At 42.6% G+C, this 25863-nt stretch overlaps 1 protein-coding gene and 1 long non-coding RNA gene across 2 annotated transcripts; one reads left to right on the top strand and one right to left on the bottom strand.

The window, feature by feature from the left end:
• Positions 1 to 1072: 1072 nt before the first annotated feature.
• CCNB2 (cyclin B2) lies at positions 1073 to 23144 on the bottom strand. The gene is made up of 9 exons (XM_024232739.2): positions 20817 to 23144; positions 18664 to 18792; positions 18446 to 18559; positions 11524 to 11694; positions 11263 to 11421; positions 9196 to 9432; positions 8754 to 8894; positions 2465 to 2575; positions 1073 to 1351 (listed from the first exon to the last, which is right to left on the bottom strand). Exons 1-9 carry the CDS (start codon positions 20838 to 20840, stop codon positions 1241 to 1243), a joined length of 1197 nt encoding a protein of 398 aa, XP_024088507.1. The 5' UTR covers positions 20841 to 23144; the 3' UTR covers positions 1073 to 1240.
• On the top strand, positions 21087 to 25863 carry LOC129050127 (uncharacterized). The gene is made up of 3 exons (XR_008513609.1): positions 21087 to 21278; positions 23972 to 24089; positions 25524 to 25863. It is a non-coding gene; the product is annotated as an uncharacterized LOC129050127 (long non-coding RNA).

The following is a 25863-nucleotide window of genomic DNA, read 5'->3' as shown; positions in this document are numbered from 1 at the left end:
ATCTAGAACTAGAAATACCATTTGACCCAGCAATCCCATTACTGGGTATATACCCAAAGGATTATAAATCATTCTACTCTAAAGACACACGCACACAAATGTTAATTGCGGCACTGTTCACAATAGCAAGGACTTGGAACCAACCCAAATGCCCATCAATGACAGACTGGATAAAGAAAATGTGGCACATATACGCCATGGAATACTATGCAGCCATAAAAAAGGATGAGTTCACATCCTTTGCAGGAACACAGATGAAGCTGGAAACCATCATTCTCAGCAAACTAATACAAGAACAGAAAACCAAACGCTGCATGTTCTCACTCATAAATGGGAGTTGAACAATGAGAACACATGGACACATGGAGGGGAAAACCCCTGCCAGGGGCCTGTCAGGGCGTGGGGGACTAGGGGAGAGATAGCATTAGGAGAAATACCTAATGTAGATGACGGGTTGATGGGTGCAGCAAACCACCATGGCACATGTATACTTATGTAACAAACCTGCATGTTCTGCACATGTACCCCAGAACTTCAATTAAAAAAACAAACAAACAAACAAAATGTTCAATGCCCATTAAGAACCAACCAAACAAAAATATACAAAGCCATTTAGCCCATAATGTACCTGAAAAAATGCATCCCAAGCTTCACCTTGAACAGGATGCCATGGGCCCATTTTCTCCAGCTGTGACCCATGGGATGGCTCTCTCTGGTCTCAACCATGCCTTTGAGAGAAGGACCCATTACAAGGGTTGCTCTGGGCCAGGCATTCCTATGCAGGAATTAGAGAGCAGCTGACTAGCTTCTAGAAAGGAAAGTGTCATGGTTATCCTCCCATTTTAAATTTTCATAATAAACTTATTTGTATTCAAGAAGCTTAGGAATAGGTTTAGTGTTCACTGAGGCCAAGTTCTAGTTTTTTCCATTTGAGAAAATGGTAAAAAAGGTCTTGTCCACGCCATAATGGCAATAATTTACATGCTATTCATCACAGCTCAAAAAGAAATTAGTCAAAGCAAGCTTTCACTGATTTCTTCAGTACAGAATGCACAAATAAATACACACGGGATACCTTAAGAAAAACCAATCGCTTTATTTTTCCTCAATTTATGTTTAGAAAACTGGTCTGAGAAGAGGTTTCATGAGATAGACCAGAGGACTATGTACAAAATCAAGAGTTCTAAACCAATAAGAAAAAGGGCACAATGAAGCACACATCCCCAGGGGCCACGGCAGCCTAGGACCTTCCCATCAGTGGGGAGGCAAGGTCTTTGACGGCTTTTGAGTTCAGCTGAGGGATCATGCTGATCTTCAGGAGTTTGCTGCTTGCATACTTATTCTTGATGGCCTGCAGAAGTCATTTGTGATTAAGCACATGTCAGAAACCCCCACTGATAACTTATTCCTAGTCTAACTCACAACTATCAAAGGTCCGCGGCTACAATCATGATCACAATGATGACACCCAATCGCTGAAGCCAGTGAAAGCTCTGGGCTCATAACATGTGCCTGACCATTTCCTTCCATCCCCATTAATGAATAAAACACAGCTGGTAGCACAGGTGATAGGAACAAATGATTTCAAGGTCCACGTAGCAGGCTTTCTCTCATAGGCTACTAGAGGGATGGGAGGGGGAGATGTGTTTACAACACCTAAGTGCCATCAGGACATAACAGGTTCACCAGGCCTGGCAGCAATAACTGACAATAAAAGAGGGTGGCAACTAGTGCTTAACAAATCCCAGACAGTCCTCTCAGGACTGAACACACATTACACTTCCATGAAGCAAATCATGTTGTGAGGACACTTGAGACTCTTCTGAGGTTCGAATACCTTGCTCTTTGCCACCACACACTTGGTGAGCTCTGATGTTTGGTGTCACACAAGCACAGGACAGCACTAAGTCTCCTTTGGCTCCTCCTCATAGGTGGGCCATGCAGAGATAGACACCATGCCCTCAGGATGCCCCCTGAATGGGTGTCTTCCCTCTTAACCATGCTTGCTAATTAGGTGTTTTTCCATCATTGCCTCAAAAGACCCTGGACAAAGTCTCTGAGTAACATCACCTGAATACGCAATACTTCCACACCACCATTTGAAGTGGGCCCTCCCTCTTCCCAATCACATGCAGACCAGCCTTCCCTGCTTGCAAAGTGCCCTCCCCAGGATGCTGGTATATAAGCACAGAGTAATTCAATACATTGAGTAACTGACTGGCTGACTGGGATCTGGGCCTAGACATGGCTAGCCTATCGACCTTGTTTCAAATAAAGCTTGCTTTCAGGGTTTATCAGTATGCTCCATACCATACTGTACCAGAAAAATATAAAGGATAAAGGATTTGTGCTAAAACTCCCACGTTATTAATATATTTACATGACAGCACACACACACACCCCACATACACACAAAACCCAGAACCTAAAGCTTTCCACAGCTTAAGAAAACAATAGTACTTACGATGAATTTAGTTAAGTTTTCATTTACTTTCACCACATTCTTGGCCATGTGTTGCATGACTTCCAATACTTCATTCTCTGTGTATCCCGTGTAATACTGCTGCTTTAAGTTCTGAAACACAAGAAGCAGACAGATGTGACTGAGGGGCAAGAGAAAACCTCCACTTCTTTAGAAGAACACATCTTGCACATGATGACATTACTTATGTAAAAGCTGTACAAGAATATTCTTACCTTCTGGAAATTCAATCAAAGCCCTAACCACTCTCACAGTACCAGCAACACTAAAGCAGCCGGTAAATGCAAGATGATTCTGACCCTGAGACCAGACTAAATTAAGACATTGTGAAGCTCTTAGCTAAATCAAGTGCCAAAGGTCCCATAGGATCTTTCAAAGAGGCTGCACACGTAGGAGTCCTTCAAGTAACAACACTGAAAGGGGATGGAAAAAGGAGACACTTAAAACAAAGTGCCCCTTTACAGTGCTGGCCACATCTCACACAACCCTGCATCAAAGCCCTGCCCAGCTGTCTCTGTTATTAGCTCAAGAGCCCAAACAGCCATACTGTCAGTTAGGGAAAGATGTTCGGAAATAAGAAATAAACTGTGCTACAAGCAACAATCTATCAAATCCAGAAGAACTAGGACTACCTATGATTCTCTTGTTGAACCCTGTGTAGTTAAGCACCAAACAGCAGAGAGAACTTAAGACACTACCACACCAAGCCTTGTGACCTAGCCTCCCAAAGAGTAACATTCAAGCAGAAGAACAGCTGTCAATTGATAATAATATGTATCATGTAAGAAGATACATAAATTGGCAGGGCACAGTGGCTCATGCTTATAATCCCAGCACTTTCGGAGGCCAAGGCAAGAAGATCACTTGAGCTTAAGAGTGTCAGACCAGCTTGGGTAACATTGGGAGACCCTATCTCTATGAAAAATGAAAAATTAGCCAAGCATGGTGGTGTACACCTATAGTCCCAGTTACTTGAGGAGCTGAGGAGGAAGGATTGCTTGAGCCCAGAAGTTTGAGGTGTAATGAGCTATATTAACACCACTGCACTCCAGCCTGGGCAACACAGTGAGACCCTGTCTCAAAAAACAAAAAACAAAAAAAAAAAGAGAAAAGAAAAAAAGGCCAGGCACAGTGGCTCACGCCTGTAATCCCAACACTTTGGGAGGCCGAGGTGGGCGGATCAACTGAGGTGAGGAGTTCGAGACCAGCCTGACCAACATGGTGAAACCCCATCTCTACTAAAAATACAAAAATTAACCGGGCATGGTGGTGTGTGCCTGAGGCAGGAGAATGGCTGGAACCCGGGAGGCAGAGGCTGCAGTGAGCTGAGATCGCATCACTGCACTCCAGTCTGGGTGACAGAGAAAGACTCCGTCTCAAAAAAAAAAAAAAAAAGATATGTCAACTGACTTTATTTAAGAGTTCTGTCACAAAAATTCTAAAAGCGAAAGTACTTTTTTTTATATGCATGGTATAATTGGCAAAATAAACCACAATTTAATCTTTTTTCTTTGAAGACCAGGTCTCAACTCTGTTGCCCAGGCTGGAGTACAGTGGCACTATCAGAGCTCACTGCAGCCTTGACATTCTGGGTTCAAGTGATCCTCCCACCTCAACCTCCCTAGTAGCTGAAACTATAGGTGTGTGTGCCACCATGCCTGGGTAATTTCTCTCTCTCTCTCTCTTTTTTTTTTTTTTTTTTTTTTTTTGAGACAGAGTCTTGTTCTGTCACACAGGCTGGAGTGCAGTGGTGCAATCTCTGCTCACTGCAACCTCTACCTTCCGGGTTTAGGCAATTCTCGTGTCTCAGCCTCCCGAGTAGCTGAGACTACAGGCATGTGCCACCACGCCCAGCTAATTTTTGTATTTTTAGTAGAGACAGAGTCTTACCATGTTGGCTAGGCTGGTCTCAAACTCCTGGTCTCAAGTGATCCACCCGCCCCAGCCTCCCAAAGTGCTGGGATTACAGGCATGAGCCACTGCGCCCAGCCAGTTTCTCTATTTTTTGTGGAGGTGAGGTTTCGCCATGTTGCCCAGGCTGGTCTCAAACTGCTGGGCTCAAGCAATCTGTCTGCCTCAGCCTCCAAAAGTGCTGAGACTATAGGTGTGAGCCACTGTGCCCAGTCTACACAATTTAATCCGAAAATACTTTGAGGGGAAGAAAGAGGAAACAAGAGTAAAAACTGAAATAATGCACAATTTCTAGCCTTTAGAAATAAATTCTCAGAAAACTGGGAGAGCGAAGCACATTTAAGAGTAAGGTGACTAAAAATGAGCCATTGGTACCATGTACCAGTGACAGTTTTGCCTCAAATGTTTCATTTATTTAAAAAAATTCCAAATCTACAGAAAAACTGAAAGAATGACCCTCTATATATATCCTTCATGTAGATTGATCAATCATGAACATGTGCCACGTTTCCCTCCTCTCCCTCTCTGTGTATACTCACACACAATTTTTGCTATGCCATTTGAAAGCGATTTGCAGATACCACAGCGCATCCCTGCTAAATGCTTCAGAAGCATATTCTAAAAAGTACATTTTTGTACCTATCCATAACACCATTCTCACATAACAAACACTGTCACCAGTGACTTTTTTTTTTAAGCATCGAGGCAGTTCCTTTTAAAATGTCTCACATTCTGGATTTGCACATTTCCTCATGATTTAATTCATGTCAAACGTTTTGGGCATGAATAGGTGATAATGTATACATGTTACTGCACAACACAGCACGGCAACTCAGGTCATCTGCCAATGGTAATGCTGAGCTTAATCACTGGGTGAAGGTGGAAACCACCAGACCACTTCATCATAGATGTGCAGTTTTGCTACAGAATTAACAAGTATCTATGAGATGATAATTTGAGACCACGTGAATCTTGTTTCCCAAAATTATTCCATCTAATGATTTTTGCATTCATTGATGCACCTTGCTTGAATAAATTATTACATTACAGGTTGAAAATTAGTGGTTTCTAACTCTATCATTCTACTTTAATTAGCTGGTATTCTGATTTTTAAAAATGAACCCCTCTTTTATTTTTTATGTCATTATGGACCCAGGAATCCCTTTTTTTATACACTATAATTTATTACTGTCATTATTCTTTTTAATGCTCTAATTCAGTCAGCCAGAGTCCTTTCAAGCCAGTTCCTATCTCCCTCCTTCCCTTCCTATTTTATTGCGGTGCAATCATAGGTCACTGCAGCCTCCAAATCCTGGGCTCAAGGGATCCTGCCTCAGCCTCCTGAGTAGCTGGGACTATAGGCACATGCTGCCATGACCAGCTCTCCTATGTCCTTTTGATGTGACCTCACTGATCTTTGAGAATTTGTGTGCTATCTGGCACAAATTGTTCTAGGCTCACCTTGTACTTCCCCTGCCATAGCCCTGAAATCAGCAATTTCACTAAACAGCCCTAGTTGCCAGTAGATAATGGTATTTAGTATCCAAGATGTGGGCACTAAATATGCTCACTACTACTGAGTTGTCACTGTTTCTGAGATCCTTTATTATGAATTTGCTGTTATTTCCAAAACATAATAGGGGTTTTCCTTTGTTTTTGTTTTGCTGTTTCCCATGTGAGGACTAACCTTTTGTTTTTAATTGTTAATATTTTCTCCTTAGGCCAGGTACAGTGGCTCATGTCTGTAATCCCAGCACTTTGGGAGGCCAAGGCGAGAAGGTCACTTGAGCCTAGGAGTTCGAGACCAGCCTGGGCAACATAGGGAGAGCCAATCTCTACAAAAAAACTTTAAAATTAGCCAGGCATGACAGCGTGTGGCTGGGTCCCAGTTACGCGGGAGGCTGAAGTGGGAGGATCACTTGAGCCCAGGCAATTGAGGCTGCAGTGAGCTGTGATAGCAGCACTGCACTCCAGCCTAGATGACAAAGCAAGACCCTGTATAATAAAAAATTAATTAATTAATAATTTTAAAAACTCTTCCTATATTGAAAATGTTAGTCCTTAATAACATGAATAAATTTGTTTTATCCTACAATACACATAAACTAGTTCCAAAATTATAATAACAGATTACTATTAACAATGAACCTACTAAGTAAACTTGATGTTACCACTTTAGTCCTTTATTTTGTCATACTTTAAATCCCACTAAGGATGCACAGTCAGAATGCTGTGTTCAGGTTACAGATTTTTTTTTTTTTTTTTTTTTTTGGAGACAGGGTTTTGCTCTGTTGCCCAGGTTGGAGTGCACTGGCAGGATCACAGCTACTTCAGCCTTGAACTCCTGGGCTCAAGCAATCCTCCTGCCTCAGCCTCCTGAGTAACTAGGACTACAGGTGTGTGCCACCATACCCAGCTAATTTTTTAATTTTTTGTAGAGATGGGGGTCTTGCTATGCTACCCAGGCTGGGCTCAAGCAACAAGTACTTAAATTAATTCTTTCCTCTGTGTTCTGTTACCAATTTCACATGTAGTTACATTGTTTATTTCCACTTAATTACAATTTAAAGTTTGCATAAAGTATTTACATTGTTCAAAAGTCAAAAAAGTTACACTGTATTATAAAGTCAATAAAAGGTTACAATCAGAAATCCTCTCATCCTCAACCTCCACCCTATTCCCACAGAACCCCATAGTTTCCACTTTCATTCTTTCTGGTTTATTCCTCCCGTACCAAAAAATTAACAAATATATAAATATATATACATACACACACTTTCTTGCATAAAATGTAAACTACAATATGCATTGTTTAGGTGAACAGCTCCATCATGCCACCCTGGTGACCTGGCCTATATCCATATAGGCCACACAGGCCAAGGCCTGAACCACAGCTGATCTGTCCCGGCAAAATGCTTTGTGATCCTCCTGGAAAAGGAGGAGATGGCAGGTGTGGGCAGAGCTGCCGCCCAGCCATCTCCCACTCACCTCCCTATCTTCCCTGAGAGGCTGTCACAAGACAGCTTCTTCTTTTTTATATTTTTTTGGAGACAGAGTCTCGCCCTGTCCCCCAGGCTGGAGTGCAGTAGCACGATCTTGGCTCAATGCAACTTTTATCTCCCGGGTTCAAGTGATTCTTATGCCTAGGCCTCCCAAGTAGCTTGGATTACAGGCAGCTGCCAGCATGCCTCACTAATTTTTGTATTTTTAGTAGAGATGGGGGTTTTGGCATGTTGGCCAGGCTGGTCTCCAACTCCTGACCTCAGGTGATGTGCCCACCTTGGCTTCCCAAAGTGCTGGGATTACAGGCATGGCACCCGGCCAAGACAGCTTCGTATTCCCTAGGTTCTGATGAGGTTTTCTACTGTGCTGCTCTCAGGGTATAGCTGCAGACTAGAAGACTGCTTAGCAGTGGTCTAGAACTGGCTTCTCCACAACAGTGTACCTGTGACTTGCATTGCAGCCATCCAGCTCCATTTGTTTCCACATTATCCTTTTTGCCATGTGAAACAAAGACCCAGGGAGCTGCCATCCTTGGCTACTCTTCTGAATCTACAAGTGGCTCATTCTATTCTTACTGGCTAAATCAGTCAGGCCTTGGCCTTCCTTTGTCTTGTGTGCTTGACAACTTGCTTGTTTCACTTAACATAATATCTAAGAAATTATACATATCAGTTCTTAGTGGACTTCCTCATTCTGTACAACTCTATACTGCATACATGCACCTTAGTATATATAGTCAACTCACTTCTATTTGAACTGTTCCAAGTAGCTTGCTTGCTTTCTTTCCCAAGAGACAAGGGTCTCTCTATGTTTCCCAGGCTAGACTTGAACTCCTGGGCCTGGGCTCAAATGATCCTCCTCCCTCAGCCTCCCAAGTAGCTAGAACTACAGGCACAAGCCCCCATGCCCCTCTCCAAGTAGCTTTCCTTTAGGCCTTTGGACTTTAAACAATTGCTTCAGGCCAGACACAGTGGCTCATACCTGAAATCCTAGCACTTTGGGAGACCAAGGTGGGCCGACTGCTTGAGTCGACTTTGAGGCTAGCCTAGACAACATGGCAAAACCCTGTCCCTACAAAAAAATTTACAAAAATTAGCAAGGCATGGTCATGTGTGCCTGTAGTCCCTGCTACTCCGGAGGCTGAGGTAGGAGGATTACTTGAGCCTGGGAGGTCAAGGCTGCAGTGGGCTGTGATGGCACCACCACACTCCAGCCTATGCGACAGATTGAGACCCTGTCTCAAAAACAAAACAAAACCAATTGCTTCAAGGATAGAGTTGTAAAAATGCTAAGGCCTTTCATATTATGAAGGACTAAAATATAGCCTAATTAGTTTCTTCTTAAATCCACCACTCACCCATTTGCCTTGTCCTAGAACCTTCTGAGACAAGCAGGAAGCAGCTGCTGCTACCTTAGAAGGATGATAATGCACCATATCGTAGTCGATGAGAGTCAGCTCCATCAAATATTTGGCTAAAGTGTGCTGTTCAACATCAACCTAAGAAAGAACAGCAAGGGACAGTAAGAATCACAACTGTAATTACTGTCTTGCAAAATTCTGCGTGAAGGCCTAGGAACTCCAATTCACTTAACTTGCTTATCCTTCTCAAGAATTACTCTATTCCACACTATGTTGTAAACACAGATCATGAGGCCTTTTCTCTTAAGAACTGATGAGGAAAGCATTAAGACTTATCTAAAGGATGCATCCTATAAATAAGCTTTACTTTAATTAGGTCAAGGTTTCTGGGATGAGACACCAAGCAAAAATAGTCTCTTACAGAGTTGGAGGCACTTACCTCCCCGGCTTTTGATGCTCGCCTTAAGAAGTGTAGTGGCAAGGGTCGACCCAACTCAAATTTCAATTCTTTCAAAATTAGAGTTTCCATTTCTCGGATTTGGGAACTGGTATAAGCATTGTCTGTGATGTAAACAAAGTCTTCAATATTTGGAGAAAACATCTCCTCATACTTGGAAGCCAAGAGCAGAGCAGTAATCCCAACTAATTGAAGCTTCTTCCGGGAAACTGGCTGAACCTAATGGAAAATTAATATATCAAAAGTCACACCTAACAAGAAGAGTGAAGCTTTACGTGGGAGATGGGGAAAGGAAACCAAGTCCTGGAAAAGTGCACATTGTCTTTGCTCATAAGGGCACAGGAGACCTGACTGTTCTACCACTGATTATGACACTTATCCATAATTGAGCACTGTGTGCTAGGCACAGTGCTAAGATTCTAACATATTATCTCATCCAATCCTCATAAAAATTCTAGAAAGGACATATTTTATTCCTCAGTTACAAATAGATGTCCTTAGAACAGATTCAGACACCATGCCAAGATCATTCAATTGCCAAGAAGGGAAGAATCCAAGCCTGAATACCAAGCTCCTAGTCACTCTTCCCACAACCTCATGCTGACTTGAGTATCTGTGGCAGCCCTGACCTGACACACTAAGCATGGTCTGAATAGAAATGAGGCCAAAGAAAAAAGTGAGAATTTAATGGATGGCTCATTTCCTTAATCCTTACCAAAAGCATACCCATTATTCAGCTTAGAAAATCTTTCACTAATGCATTGGAGTCAGGAAGACTCTCAGACTAGGATAAAGCGTTTCCCTTAATTGCTTTTTTTTTTCCTCCCAAACTGGGACTCTGTACTTTTCTTGCTTCAATTCTCATTATTAAAAATCTACCACGGCTGGGCACAGTGGCTCATGCCTATAATCCCAACACTTTGGGAGGCCGAGGTGGGCGGATCACTTAAGCTAAGGAGTTCGAGACCAGCCTGAGCAACATGGCAAAACCCCATCTCTATAAAAAAATCAAAACCTTAGCTGGGCGTGGTAGCATATGCCTGTAGTCTCAGCTACTTGGGAAGCTGAGGCAGAAGGATTGATTGAACCTAGGAAGTTGAGGCTACAGTGAGCCCAGATTGTGTCACTGAACTCCAGCGTGGGCAACAACAGAATAAAACCCTGTCTCAAAAAAATAAAAAATAAAGAAACCTACCTAAAATACTGTTGTGCTTCCCTGCCCAAAGAGGAATGCATGCTACCTGGGATTTTGCAGTATCTCAGGGCCATTATTGTAAAGCAATTTTTATTACATTATTTGGACAGAATTTGTGCCTGACCTAAACCCCTATCCTGAATGTTGACTTTCAATAAATAAAACCTTATCTGCAGGGCTATTGTTTGGTAGATAACACACTGGCAATTTATATCTGCTGTCTCTTCTAACAGGTCAGGGGCTGTGCATTACCCATTCATAAATATGATGAAGATTATTTTTGCCTCTTATTTTCTTATATTACTCTTTATTACACTACATTCTCCGTCCACTCCACACACAACCCCTGCTCCTTTAAAAAAAAAAACAAATACTGCCACCTTCTTCTTCTACAGTGATTCAATGACATAGTTGGCTGGAAATGTGGAGGTTCTCCAGCCAAACTCATCGTTTTTCAGATGAGGAAACTTAAAACTTAACACCAAAGAGCACCAAACTATGGAAATTGTGCAAACAGGCCCAGAAAACCAGCATCCAAAGGCACTACAGGCTTCAGATGGACTTTCAGCCCAACTGATGGTATATTTCCTCTGATGAAGGATTGTGGCAATGCAATATTTCCCCCAAGTACTTTTTAGCTGGCTGGCCTTACAGAAATGCCCAATATTGGTCAGCATCATCAAAGGCTTGACACACTTGGATTACTTCCCTTTTTAGTCCCTAAAGTTCTTTGGCTTCTCACAATTTGATTTTTGGTCTTTTTTTCAGAAGTACCCACTTTAGTTTTCTATCCCCCAAGCATAAATGCAATGTTCAATGAGCCACTGGCGTGAAGTCCCTGAAGCCACACCTACCTGTAAAAATCGATCCATAATGGCAATGCACATGTACAGAGTCTCCTGCAGAAGCCTAAACTTGGAGTGGACTTGCACCAGCCAATCCACTAGGATGGCACGCATGCGTCCATTTATATCTCTTCCATCTAAGAAATGTGGGTTTATGGACTGCAAAACCTGTGGGTAGAATCAAAAGTTTAAAATCTGACCTTGTTTCCTTCCCAGCTGTGTGGTAAATTCCACATTGCTTATACAACCAAAACACAAAGGCCCACCTACCTCCAGCTGCCTGAGATACTGATAGATATCCTTAACGTAGTCACTGCAGAGCTGAGGGTTCTCCCAATCTTCGTTATCAATGTCCTCGATTTTGCAGAGCAAGGCATCAGAAAAAGCTTGGCAGAGATTCTCTTCCTTCATGGAGATATCCTCAGGTGTGGGAGAAGGACCCTACACCAACAAATTAAGGCACATGTAGGAGCAGCCTTAACCACAAATACATGCAGAGCCAACTGGCTTAAATATCAATATCATACACACATCTGTAATATGTTAAAGACAAAACAAATTTCATAGCAAGAGGTGAATAATTCAAGATATAGTATGTGAAGTTCTTCAAGAGACACTTCTCTGTTTACAACTCTCTAATTTCACTCAAACTGAAAACTTAAGTCCTCCCAATGGCCTACAGACCTTATATAATCTGGCCCTCCCCAGTTCCCTCACTGACCCATCTCCTGCTTCTCTCCCTTGACTGCTTCACTCAAGCCAGGCTCTTCTTACCCAGAATGCTCTTGCCCCTATGTCCATATGGGTAATTCCCTTACTTCAAGTTTTGTTTAAATGTTACATTCTCAATGGGGTCTATCCTAACTCCTATTTAAAATTATCAGGCCATGCACGATGGCTCACGCCTGTAATTCTAGCACTTTGGGAGGCCAAGGCAGGTGGATGGCTTGAGCCCAGGAGTTCAAGACCAGCCTGGCCAACATGGCAAAACCCCATCTCTGCTTTAAAAATACAAAAACTAGGTGAGTGTGATGGTGCGCCCCTGTAGTCCCAGCTACTCAGGAGGCTGAGGCAGAGGTTGCAATGAGCCAAGATCACGCCACTACACTCCAGCCTGCGCTGGACGGAACAAGACTCTGCCTCAAAACCAACCAAATAAACAAAAAACAAAATTATCACCTGCCTCCAATCCCTGTCCTCCCACCCTACCCATATGTCTCATCTCATAAAACCTATACTTCTAAAATTCTATAGTTTATATAGTATGTGTATTATTCTGTGTTTTTTCTCATAAAACCTATACTTCTAAAATTCTATAGTTTATATAGCATGTGTATTATTTTCTGTCTACCTCTGCCAGAATGTAAGCTCTAAAAGCTTACATTTATTTAATTGGTTTTGCCCACTAAGGTACCTCAAACATCTATATAATCCCTGACACGTAGTAGGTGCTCAATAAATCAAAGAAACTTGACCACCTGGGTTCAAAGATTACTGGAGCTGATTATTCTACTTCAGTAGCAGCCTCTTCTGCAGTATAATGTTTTCTTCTCTTCAACTAATTTATTCTAAATTGAAAAATTGGCAACTAAAAAGGAGAAAAGCATATTGCAGTCTATAAATAAAATAGGAGAAGGGAGCGAAGACTGAGCAGGTTCACAACTCAGTATTGCACTTTCGTATGCTCACTGGGTAATTATTTATAAAAATTACGCAAATTAAAAATTTATAAAGTAGTTAAAACAAGTATTTACTAATGAAAGATAAATAAATCATTGCTTTTTTAAATTTTATTTTTTTTGAGATGGAGTCTCGCTCTGTCGCCCAGGCTGGAGCGCAGTGGCACGACCTTGGCTCACTGCAAGCTCCGCCTCCCGTGTTCACGCCATTCTCCTGCCTCAGCTTCCGGAGTAGCTGGGACTACAGGCGCCCGCCACAACACTCGCCTAATTTTTTGTATTTTTAGTAGAGACGGGGTTTCACCGTGTTAGCCACGATGGTCTCAATCTCCTGACCTTGTGATCCACCCACCTCGGCCTCCCAAAGTGCTGGGATTACAGGCTTGAGCCACCACACCCAGCCAAACCATTGCTTTCAAAAAAAAAAAGTACTTCTCCAAGTAAAACCTAACAAGATGCCAAGCTATACAAATACATATTAAGGTAATGAAATATTTTTTAAAAAGAGGAGGCGGCCAGGCCTGGTGGCTCACGCCTGTAATCCCAACACTTTGGGAGGCCAAGGTGGGCGGATCACAAGGTCAGAAGTTTGAAATCAGCCTAACCAACATGGTGAAACCCCGTCTCTATTAAAAATACAAAAATTAGCTGGGCCCGTGGTGTCACACATCTATAATCCCAGCTACTCAGGAGGCTGAGGCAGGAGAATCTCCTGAGGCAGGAGAATCGTTTGAACCTGGGAGGCAGAGGTTGCAGTGAGCCAAGATCACGCCACTGCACTCCAGCCTCGGTGACAGAGTAAGACTCTGTCTCAAAAAAAAAAAGACAATTTTAATTTACAGTAAAGCTCAATGATTATAATTTCCAGTCTTCGAGGATGCATCAATAACAACAATAACAAAAAAAAAAAGAGCAGTTTAAAACATGTCCTCCCCTCTTAAATCAAAGGTCTTAAACTGAGGAAGGACCAGGTGAGCAAGAGCTATGCAGGCATGCATGCCATTTATTCAAGAATTTGAGAACCCAGGCCAAGTGCGGTGGCTCACACCTGTAATCCCAGCATTTTGGAAGGCTGAGGCAGGTGGATTGCTTCAGCTCAGGAGTTCGAGGCCAGCTTGGGAAACATGGCAAAATTTCGCCTCTACAAAAAATACAAAAATTAGCCAGGCATGTTGGCGCACACTTCTTGTCCCAGCTACTTGGAGGCTGAAATGGGAGAATCACCTGAGCCCAGGAGATCAAAACTGCAGTGAGCCGTGATTATGCCACTGTACTCCAGCCTAGAGACAGAGTGAGACTCTGTCAAAAAAAAAAAGAAAGAAAAGAAAAGAATAGAATAGAATTTGGGAACCTGGAAACCTCAAGGAGCTAGAACAAATGAGTAGAGGTACCCAGGGTACCAGAGATGGTAAGACCTTAAGGAAGATGAACAGGCAAAAGGAAACCAAAGAAAATCAAGGCAATTCTGGGAACTGCAAATTGATTTGAGATGTCAGCAGGATAGCCTGTGAGGTAGGAGAAGATGAGCTGAAAAGCTGAACAAGAGCCAAGCTAAGAAGCTTAGATTTTATCCAAATGTTAAGGTGAAAAACTGAAGGAGTTTAGCAAGTGACTAGAATCAGATTTGCACTGTAATAAGCATATGCAGCTTCAGTTGAAGGTTAACTTTTTCAAGGATAAGCATTATCACCCACCCCTGGAAGGGCAGTCAATAACAAAAAGTCTGGTTTAAGGAGACAGAGGTTATCATGTGCTATCATACCACTTTAGAATATTTTTCTGGCTCCTATTCAGAAGTGCAACTGAGTTTAGCCATATCCAAAAGCCACCAGGGGCTGGGCGTGGTGGCTCACATCTGTGATCCCAGCACTTTGGGAGCCCAAGGTGGGAGGATTGCTTGTGCGCAGGAGTTTGAGTCCAACCTGGGCAACATAGTGAGATCTTCTCCATCAATCAAGCAGTCAACCACAAAAGCCACTAGGATAAGACAAAGATTCTTGCCTGGCCCTTAATTTAGAATTCCTTGAAAGCATTCATTTTGAACTCCAACATAATGTAATTATTGTAAGACCCTTTCTAAAATCCTACTCATCTGGTCAGGTAATCTGTTCTAGCTATGACTCCTCAGTACCTCTCATAACCATGCATCTCTCTTTGTGACAGATGAAGCCATGCTTTTACTTCTATGTCCTCCAACTTGACTGGGAGCTCCTCTAGACAGAATCGATGGTTTATTCAACTTGTTTCCCCAGTGTCCAGCAAACATGGGACTAGTAGAAAGCCTTCCATGTCCTTTCTAACTACTGTGTTTACCAAAGCCTCATTAATCAGCAAAAAACACCATTTTCTCCAAAACCTGCAGGATAATAAGCTTCTATGACTACTGTAAAGTGCTGGAACTCTTCCGAGGTCTCAGCCAGGGCACTTTGTGATTCAGTTGTGTCAACTGCTACAAACAAAGAAACCTGCCCTCCAGTTTTGCAAAAAGGATAGTATAAATTTGGTTAGAAGACAGGGAACATCTCCTAACATGGACACATGTATTATGTTATCATCTTTCCAGGAAAATTGCTAGAAGCCTGTGCACTCAAGTGGCATTTCCACACCTCCAGGGATTGGCTCTAAAGAACAGTGATAACCGTGCAGATAGAGCAGGTGACAAAGTGAAAGCCAGGAAGCTGACCAGACACAGGCAGGCAGAGGGACTCACCTGCCAGGTGGGGCTCTACCTAAATCGTGGACTTAGAGATTCCTTCACTACTGTCTTTCTCAGAGGGAAATCTATTTGAATTGGAAATAATTGTTGTTCATCAATTCCTGATAACTTCTAAATCTAGAACATGTAGCTATATGTTTCAACCCTGGAATTGATTTTTATATGAACTGAGCTACGGGTCCATAATGCTTTATCTCAAACAGTGGCCTCAATTTTGCCAGGAAGCAAGAGAAAAAGGAGTCAGCCAAGGAGTAAAGGAAACACAAAAAGGGTGAAGTTATGGAGGTCACAGGAGGAAACTATTTTTCCCTTTGTTTCTTTTGTAACATATTTATGGTTTTTGCTTAAAAAAAAAAAGGCCTTCTTTTCTTCTTCTCTAACTTGAACAGTAATATGTACCCATGGTAAAAGTTTGAAGTTTTTTTTTGTTTGTTTTGTTTTGTTTGTTTGTTTGTTTTGAGACGGAGTCTCGCTGTCGCCCAGGCTGGAGTGCAGTGGCACGCTCTCGGCTCACTGCAGGCTCCGGCCTCCAGGGTTCACGCCATTCTCCTACCTCAGCCTCCCGAGTAGCTGGGACTACAGGCGCCCGCCACCTCGCCTGGCTAATTTTTTGTATTTTTAGTAGAGACGGGGTTTCACTGTGTTAGCCAGGATGGTCTCGATCTCCTGACCTTGTGATCCACCTGCCTCGGCCTCCCAAAGTGCTGGGATTACAGGCATGAGCCACCGTGCCAGGCCAAAGTTTGAAGTTTTAAGGAAGAAAATGAAAGTCAATCTTAAGTCCAACATAATACTAAAAAATAACTACCATCAATATTCTGCATGCAAATGTACATTTTAAAAGCAAATCTGGGGTTGCACTGTTTATATACTGTTATAATCTCATTTTTCCACTTAATGTTACAAGCATTTTGATGCCTTTAAATATTCTACTAAAACATGATATTTATGGCTGCATAGTATTTCCTTAAATGGATTTAACTAGGGTATTTCTCTACTCTATAAGAGACACTCATCATAGCACTATCTAAAAGTACTTGATTATCCCTCTGATCATTTTCTTTGGATAAAAAACAAAGCTACTGGGTATGGAGAATAACCATTTGAAATATACTACCGCCAGGCGCGGTGGCTCACACCTGTAATCCCAGCACTTTGGGGGGGCGGGGGCAGGTGGATCACCTGAGGTCAAGAGTTCGAGACCAGCCAGGCCAACATAGTGAAACCCATCTTTACTAAAAAATCAGCTGGGCGTGGTAGCGTGCACCTGTAATCCCAGCTACTCGGGAGGCTGGGACAGGAGAATCGCTTGAACCCGGGAGGCAGAGGTTGCAGTGAGCAGAGATCGAGCCACTGCACTGCAGCCTGGGCGACAGAGCAAGACTCCGTCCCCCCAAAAAATATATATATATACTGCCAAATCACCCTCCTGCGATGTGGGAGGAACCACATTCAAACCATTACCCATGTAAAACACTGCACAACTACTAAGAGATCAAGGTCTGAAAACCAGCCTCTGGGTTTGGCTTTTAGGAGGTCACTATTATAGAAACCCTCTAGGGAAGGCTTTTTAAGTGAAGTCCCATCTCAACTATTTGTTCTAAGCTTTAGTTCTCATAAAGAGCAAAGAGCTTTCAACCATCATCTCTGTGAAGAAAGCTGACAAATCTGCTGCTTGCCTTCAGATGGTTGCTGCCACATTTCCAACTGCATTTCCAGGCAGATGTCCCTCGGTTACCTCAACAAATCGGAAGCCAAACAGGATACCTTTACCAAAGCTACCGCCCTCTCCTGACTTTCCTACTTTTTGTTCATTTATTGCATAAATGGTTTATTTAATATCCAGGTGGATAACGACACCACTCCTGCAGTGCAAGCCATGTGTCCAAAGTATTCTTTCCTAAATACAAGATGATGTCCCTGAAAGACATTCTGAGACATCCTAACACATTTGATGTTGTTTCTTCATACCCACGATTGATACTGGTGTACGGGTAGGCACTTAGGGAAGATCTGGGCTAGCTCCAGATCCTCATCAGCTCTTGCTTGGACAAGTGCAATACCTCCTAACTTACCTCCCTACATTGTTTTCATCATTTTGGTACTCCTCAAAACTTTGTTTCCTCAAGCCTAATGGGATAAAAATCCAAATTCCAAGACCTTCAAATCCAACTGCAACCTTCTTCCCAGTCTTATCTTCTGGTTCCTCACTCAAGCCGCCTGACTCAGTTAAGTCTTTCAGACTCCTTAACGAAAGGACATGATTATAGGTCCGTATCTGCTTTGGTACCTTGATCTTTGTTGCTACTTTGTTCTCCAAAAAGGTGCCCTTTCCTATCAGCTATCAGCTTCTCTCTACCCCTAAAAATCTCACTCACTCCATGAATTTTCCGAACCATTCTGTCCTTTATTTGGGTATTAAGGTAATTAACTTCATTATTCAGGGTCGTAATTTTTTTTTTTTTTTTTTCAGAGACAAGGTCTTGCTCCATTGTCCAGGCTAGAGTGCAGTGGCACAATTATAGCACATTGCAGCCTTGAATTCCTGGCCTCAGGCGATCCTCCTGCCTCAGCCTCTCAAAGTGCTGAGATTACAGGCATAAGCCACCATGCCCAGCTTCAAGGTCATAATGTTAAGTTAAAAGGTGTATACAGTCATTTCCTACACTACTGCTTCAAAGCAGAGCTCCAGCTATGAATGTTCGTCAAAAGGTACAGCAATGATAAAGGCACCCTTGTAGTCTGGCTAAAAACAGGCTACCTCATTAAATACGTTTGTAAATTCAGAACTTCCTACCTTTGGAGCCAACATTTCCATCTGTACTGGTTTGACAGAAGCAGTAGGTTTCAGTTGTTTGTTGACATTTGTTGTTTTGGTGGGTTGAACTGGAACTTTGGTGTTCTGAGCTTTCTATAAGGCAAAAGAAACATGAATAGGGCAAGACAGCCAGCGTTGTGGGACTCAGCACTACACAGAATCGGCCTCTATTCACATTCAGTCTTCATCATTGTTACCTTAGCTACTTGTGCTGCTCTGGTTGTAACTCTATTTCCAATTTCTTCTAAAACAGTTCGCCTAATAGTCACATGACTCTTAACTTTAGAATTAACTCCTGTGTCAATATTCTCCAAATTACTGGACACCTGAAAAAAAAAAAAAAGTAATGAAACCTTGAAAGAATTTGAAATACTTTGCTAATGTTAGATATTCAAATTTAGAATTGCTTTGGGAAAGGACAATACGTCAAGATCTATTTGCAAGATGGAAAAGGTACATTTCAGGAAGTCTAAAAATGCTATTTGTGATTAATAACATCACTCTAAATTAGGTAAATCACCCATCTACTTTATCTGTAATAAAGATCCTCCCATTAACCTTGCAAAGCTATTCTGAGTATTCAAGTAGGCCTGTAAGAGAACTTCAAAGCTTATTAGTATTTAATGATTATTTCTCATATAGTACCCATATCACTTGTTAGAGATCCCTGCAAGTTAAAGGCATATACTTAAAAACCTTCCTTTACAGAGCTTGATAAAAAGTAAATTAAGATGAAAAATAATAAAGCTATAATATTAATAGTTAATAATAGGTCTGGTTGTTTAAAAACCAGATGTTTAAAACCTAAACTAGCTTTGATTCTTATGACATTTTACAAATAAGAAATGCTCCTGTATGCATGATCTTTTAGAACTACAGCTTTTTAAAATGAGGTTGCCATAGAATGGATTTTCTCTTATATTAAGGATATTTAGAATGGAAGTAGTTTTCTTGGGTAATATAGTTTTAGCTCCCAAACTCACGGAAGGTTGGAATTGTATGAAATAAAAATTGTCAGTTGACCTTAACCTGCTTTAGACATAATGTGCTTGGAAATAAAACTTGCTAGGAAAAGCAACTCATACCAAAAAAGCTTATTATAGAAGTGATAAACATTTCATTAAAAAAGAAAAAAGCGAAAAACCAGCATGTCCTATCCCTGAGAGTTCAGGGTCCCGAATCTAATAAAACTCCCAACAAGGGGTTTGAGTGGATCTACCAGGCAGAGAGGGGCCACGGAAACTCAAGCCTTCCCTGAACAGAAAGGTTTTGACTATTAAATAACGTTATAGAATACATTATTATAAAAAATTACTTGTCGGTTGGACTTAGATCCACAAAAGGATATTAATTAAATGCTGAATGTATTCAATCTATTAGGATTCTTAAAAGTCACACTTCAGTTTCTTCCAGCAGCAACTGCCAATCTGAAAAACTGTTTGAAAATGTAATGCTTATGGGTAGAAGCCTGGTAATGTGACTAAATTTAAATTCATCTGGATAGGAAAATTGGCAGCTTTTATCTAACCTTATAGCCAAGATGATGGAACTCAGGTGTGTCAGGGCCCTCTAGCTTTCAGCAAAGGAAAAAAGTAGGTCCCGGTACAATTCAAGCCCACAGGAAAAATATCCAAAACACCATAACACTTTGATCTCTGCAAGGATGAAATAAATGAATTTGGACCCTTTTCTCTCAGTCTGCCACATTAGTCCAAATTATATTCAAAAATCTCTGTTACATTTGAGTAAAGAAATTAATTTTTTAAGGGGACAAACCCATTTATTAGTGAACGTAGCATGGAAGACTTAGCGTGCAGAAATAAATGGGAAACTCATACAAAAAGAAATGTGAACAATCTGAAAAACAGCCTGGCAGTTGCCTGATGAAACACGCAGCACACTTTACTGCCTACGGAACCCTTCCAGTCCTCCTCCCAGCCCCCATCACAGATCCCTTAGTTGGCAAGGAGTTGTAAGAAAGGGGGAGGGAAATCCCAGGAACGTGGAAGTAGCTAACTCTCTAGCAATGAAGAGCACTCGGGGATCGCTCGCTGAGTACTAGGCCTAGTGCTCTGGGGGCTCACGTGACAGGTGCCATCTCGGAAGCACTTTCCTACACTTCTCCCACCCCGGGGCAGGGAGGGGTTAGAGGAGGGCGGAATCCAGACGGGGAAAGGCCGGCCGGAGAGGACCGGCCGTAGGGCCAGGGACGCGGGCGAAGCGGTGAGCTCCGGAGAAGAGAAAAGCAGCCCCGGTTGGAACGGAGAAGCTCGGAGCAGATGAGAGAAGCGACAGGGGAGCTGTGGGGCCGACGGACTCGCCTCTGAGAGCGGTCCCCGGGCACACTCACCGTCGGGCGTCGGAGCAGCGCCATGAGGGACGGGGAAGGCAAGCGTGCCAGCCCGGCCCAGGGAGGGACGCGGACTGAAAAGGGAGGGCACTAGCGTACGAGGCGCCGTTAGGACTGCTCTCCGAGCCCGCAGCGCTGGGGATCTTCGACGCTGTAGTCTTGTTCCAGGATTCAAATACCGCGTCGCTTGCGCCCCATTGGGCGGCCCTGCGCACGGCACGCTCTTCTCATTGGCCAACACCAGATGCACTCTCGCACTCTCATTGGCTGAATTTTCTTAGACCCGTTTGATTGTCACAACAGCCGGTTGGGGAGTTTTTTCTGCCTACAGTCTTTTTAAAAAAAAAAATCCCAGTCTCTGAGACAAACAAAAAGGAACTGTCTCATTGGGAAAACAGACGTAGGACGCCTCTGAATTTTGACAAGGCCTCATCTACGAATTTCTCTCCACGTTTGTACTGGGTGGGCGGAAGTTGGTTGGCCTTTATTCCTCTTCTGGCGTGTTGGGGTTTAGGTTGTGTTGGCCTGGGTGCAGGAACCGGCCCCTCCGGGTTGCTCAGGGATGCAGTGTGTTAGGTGGTTGAGATGCAAAAGTGTCCTATAAAAAAAAAAAAAAAATAGAATAATGGCGTTTACTCAAAAACCCAAATTCTCAAGTGAGGCAAAAAAAAAAAAAGATAAAAGAGATTTGTGTGACTGGTGATTCATGTAAGTTCTCCATTGTATTCCCAACACCTAGTATATCGTTTGTCGTATATGGTTGGTGCTCAATAAATATTCGTCTAATAATCAGCCCAAGTAAAAAATTCATGTCTAAGACCCCAAAAGCAAATGCAACAAAAACAAAAATACATAAATGGGACCTAATTAAACTAAAAAGCTTCTGCACAGCAAAAGAAATAATGGACAACCACAGATTAAGAGAAAATATTTGCAAACTATGCATCGGAAAAAGGCCTAGTATCCAGAATCTACAAGGAGCTCAAATCAGCAAGAAAAAAAATAATGCCATCAAAAAATGGGCATAGGACATGAATAGATATTTCTCAAAAGACATTCAAATGGCCAACGAATACATGAAAAAATGCTCAACATCACTGATCATCGAAGAAATGCAAGTTAATACCACAAGGAGATACCACCTTACTCCTGCAAGAATGGCCATCATTAAAAAGTCAGAAAAAAGGGCCAGGCGCAATGGCTCACACCTGTAATCCCAGCACTTTGGGAGGCCAGGTGGGCAGATCATTTGAGCCCAGGTGTTCAAGACCAGCCTGGGCAACATGGCAAAACCCCGTCTCTACAAAAATACAAAAATTAGCCGGGTGTAGAGGTGAGCACCTGTAGTCCCAGGTACTGGGAGGGGGCGGGGGACAAGGGGCTGTGTGCTGGGACAGGAGGATCCCTTGATCCCATGAGGCTGAGGCTGCAGTGAGCCATGATTGTGCCACAGTACTCCAGCCTGGGCAACACATTGAGACCCTGTCTAAAAAAGAAAAAAAAGTCAAAAAACAATAGTCAAAAAACAATGTAGGCGTGGATGTGGGGAAAAGGGAATGCTTAAACACTGCTGGTAGGAATGTACAACTTCTATGGAAAAAAGTATGGTGATTCCTTAAAGAACAAAAAGTAGTCCTACCATTTGGTCCAGCAATTCCACTACTGGGTATCTACCCAAAGGAAAAGAAGTCATTATATGAAGAAGACACTTGCACATGTATGTTTACAGCAGCACAATTCACAATTGCCAACCTAAGTGCCCATTGACCGAGTGGGTACAGAAAATGTGGCATATATACACCATGGAATACTACTCAGCAATGAAAAGGAACAAAATAATGTCTTTTGCAGCAAGCTGGATGGAGCTAGAGGCCATTATTCTAAGTGAAGTAACTCAGGAGTGGAAAACCAAAAACCGTATGTTTTCACTTGTAAGTGGGAGCTAAGCTGTGAATATACGAAGGCAAGCACAGTGATGTAATGGAATTTAGAGACTCAGAAGAGGGAGGGTGGAAGGGGAGATAGGGATAAAAACCTACATATTAGGTAAAATGTACACTACCTCGGTGATGGGCACACTAAAATCTCAGAATTCACCACTATATAATTCACCCACATCACAGAAAGCCACTTATATCCCAAAAGCTACTGAAATAAAATGTATTAATTAAAAACTATTCATCTAATAAATGATCTTATGATGTATATAAGATTTAAGAATGAGAAACAAGGTGTGACGCCAGTCTTGAGCAGAAGAGCGGGAGGATTAGCGCAGTCCAAAGAGAACAGTATTAAGGTTGCCTTTGTAAAAAGAAGCAGGTGAAGATCAAGACAGAAAAAAAACAGGAAAGGAAAAAGTGAGATTAATGGGAAAAGAGAAGGAAAAGAGGAAAGGAGTGATCTAACACCCATGATATCAGGTTCCATTAAGAATCTGAAGGCCAGGCATGGTGGCTCACACCTGTAATCCCAGCACTTTGGGATGCTGAGGCAGGTGGATAACTTGAGGTCAGGAGTTCAAGATCAGCCTAGCCAACATGGTAAAAACCCGTCTCTATCAAAAATACAAAAATTAGCTGAGCGTGGTGGTACAGGCCTGTAATCCCAGCTACTCAGAAGGCTGAGGCAGGAGAATCGCTTGAACCTGGAAGACAGAGGTTGCAGTGAGCCGAGATAGCACCACTGCATTCCAGCCTAGGCAACAGAGTGAGACTCTGTCTCAAAAATAAATAAAAATTTGACTGAGCTTTCCCATCATTCTTAAATGGTTCTGTTACTTGGGTATGAATAATCAGTGTGGTTGGACAAGCCTTATGTAAAGTAAAATTCCTAAATTGCCTCAATCCCTATTGGTTGGAGGGCATCTGACAGTTCTGAACTTGTTTCCTCTTAGGTGAAACAGGAATAACTGCAGCTACTATGTGACAAGATGTTAGCCTATCCATAATCCAATAACTAAAAACTAGGTATCCTATGGAAAAGTCTTGGAAAAGAAAAATAGACAGTTTAGTGCACTGAAGTTGTAAAATATTTTTGCTTTATGTTGATATGTTATCAAAAGATACAACCATAAAAGTGAAAATCCTTGCTTACTCATAGGGCTTTTTTATGAACGGTAAAGTGCTTTCTTATTTATTTATTTATTTTTTTGTCAGGTTCTTGCTCTGTTGCTCAGGCTGGAGTGCAGTAGTGCAATCACGGCTTACTGCAGCCTCGAACTCCTGTTCTCACGCCATTCTCCTGCCTCAGCCTCCTGAGTAGCTGGGACTACAGGTATATGCCACCACTCCCAGCTAATTTTTAAAATTTTTCGTAGAGACAGGGTCTCACTGTGTTGCCTAGGCTGGGTATAGTGCTTTTATTAACTGACTTGACATTGTCAAAATTGAGTAATTGAATCTGTATTAACACGTTTTATTTTATTTTATTTTATTTTTGAGAAGGCGTCTTGCTCTGTTGCCCAAGCTGGAGTGCAATGGTGCAATCATGGCTCACTGAAGCCTTGACCAGCCAGGTTCAAGTGATTCTCCCACCTCAGCCTCCTGAGGATCTAGGACCACAGGAGTGAGCCACCTCGCCGAGCTAATTTTTTTATTTGTAGAGATGAGGTCTTGCTATGTTGCCAGGTTGGTCTCAAACTCCTGAGCTCAAGAGATCCTCCTGCTTTGGCCTCCCAAAGTGCTGAGATTACAGGTGTTAAAAATGAAGATAATATTTCTTATTTTATACTTCTTCTCACTGTAACTAACCTAAAACCTTACACACAAACTTCTTGTTTTGAGACAGGGTCTCCCTCTGTCACCCAGGCTGGAATGCAGTGGTGTGATCACAGCTCACTGCAGCCTCAATCCCCCGGGCTCAAGTGATCCTCCTACCTCAGCCACCCGAGTAGCTGGGACTACAGGCGTGCGCCGCCACGGCCAGCTGATTTTTAAATGGTTTGTACAGATGGGGGTCTCACTATGTTGCCTAGGCTGATCCCGAACTCCTGGGCTCAAGTGATCCCCTGCCTCAGCCTCCCAAAGTGCTGGAATGAACCACCATGCCCTGCCTATCCATAAATTTCTTTTTTTCAAATATCACCCTGGGAGGCCGGGCATGGTGGCTCATGCCTGTAATTCCAGCACCTTGGGAGGCCAAGGCAGGTGGATCACGAGGTCAGGAGATGGACACCATCCTGGCTAACACAGTGAAACCCCTTCTCTACTAAAAATACAAAAAAAAAAAAAATTAGCCGGGCATGGTGGCATGTGCCTGTAGTCCCAGCTACTTGGGAGGCTGAGGCAGGAGAATTGCTTGAACCTGAGTGGCGGACGTTGCAGCGAGCCAAGATCACGCCACTGCACTTCAGCCTTGGTGACAGAGTGAGACTCTGTCTCAAAAAAAAAAAAAAATAATAATAATAATAAATAAATCACACTAGGAAACCGAAAGTTCTTTCACTGCTGATTCCTCTGAAAATATAAAGCATTTTGTACATGGGCTTCTCTATATGCAAAGCTTTGGTTTGGGGGGAAAAGTAAATGTGTTCAGAACGCTTGTACTAGGTATCCTAACAAAACAATGGGGCTTGTTTTACCTCACTGTGGCGCATTAAAGAGTGCCCCCCCCTTTTTTTTTTTTTTGCGGTGCCTTCTGTGAACAGGTGTAATCTATTTTCTCTCTCCTTAAATTTGGGCTAGCCTTATTATTTACTTTAACCAACAGAATGTGATAGAAGAGATGCCGTTCCAGTAACAGGATTGGGTCTTAGGAAGCAGTTTATTTCTCCCTCGGAGTCCTGCGTCACCACCATAGAGACCCAAGCTATTCCTTTCTAGAGATGACATAGAGAGAAATGCCCAGTGCATTATCACCTGTCCTAACCATCCCAGCTAACGCATCTGATATGCAAGGTGAGGCCACGTGGACACTGTCTCAGTAGAATTTGCAGCTGAATGTAGCCACATGAGGAAACGTCATACCACAGTGAAAGATGAGCTATGCCTGCCCAGCACTGCCCAAATCACGCAACTGTGAGCAAATAAATGTGTTTTATAAACCTCTC

Source organism: Pongo abelii, chromosome 16, assembly GCF_028885655.2.
Source record: "Pongo abelii isolate AG06213 chromosome 16, NHGRI_mPonAbe1-v2.0_pri, whole genome shotgun sequence".
In the NCBI taxonomy this organism is placed as follows: domain Eukaryota; kingdom Metazoa; phylum Chordata; class Mammalia; order Primates; family Hominidae; genus Pongo; species Pongo abelii.
Note: the sequence above shows the minus strand (reverse complement) of the source record. Positions and strands in the feature narration are given on the sequence as shown.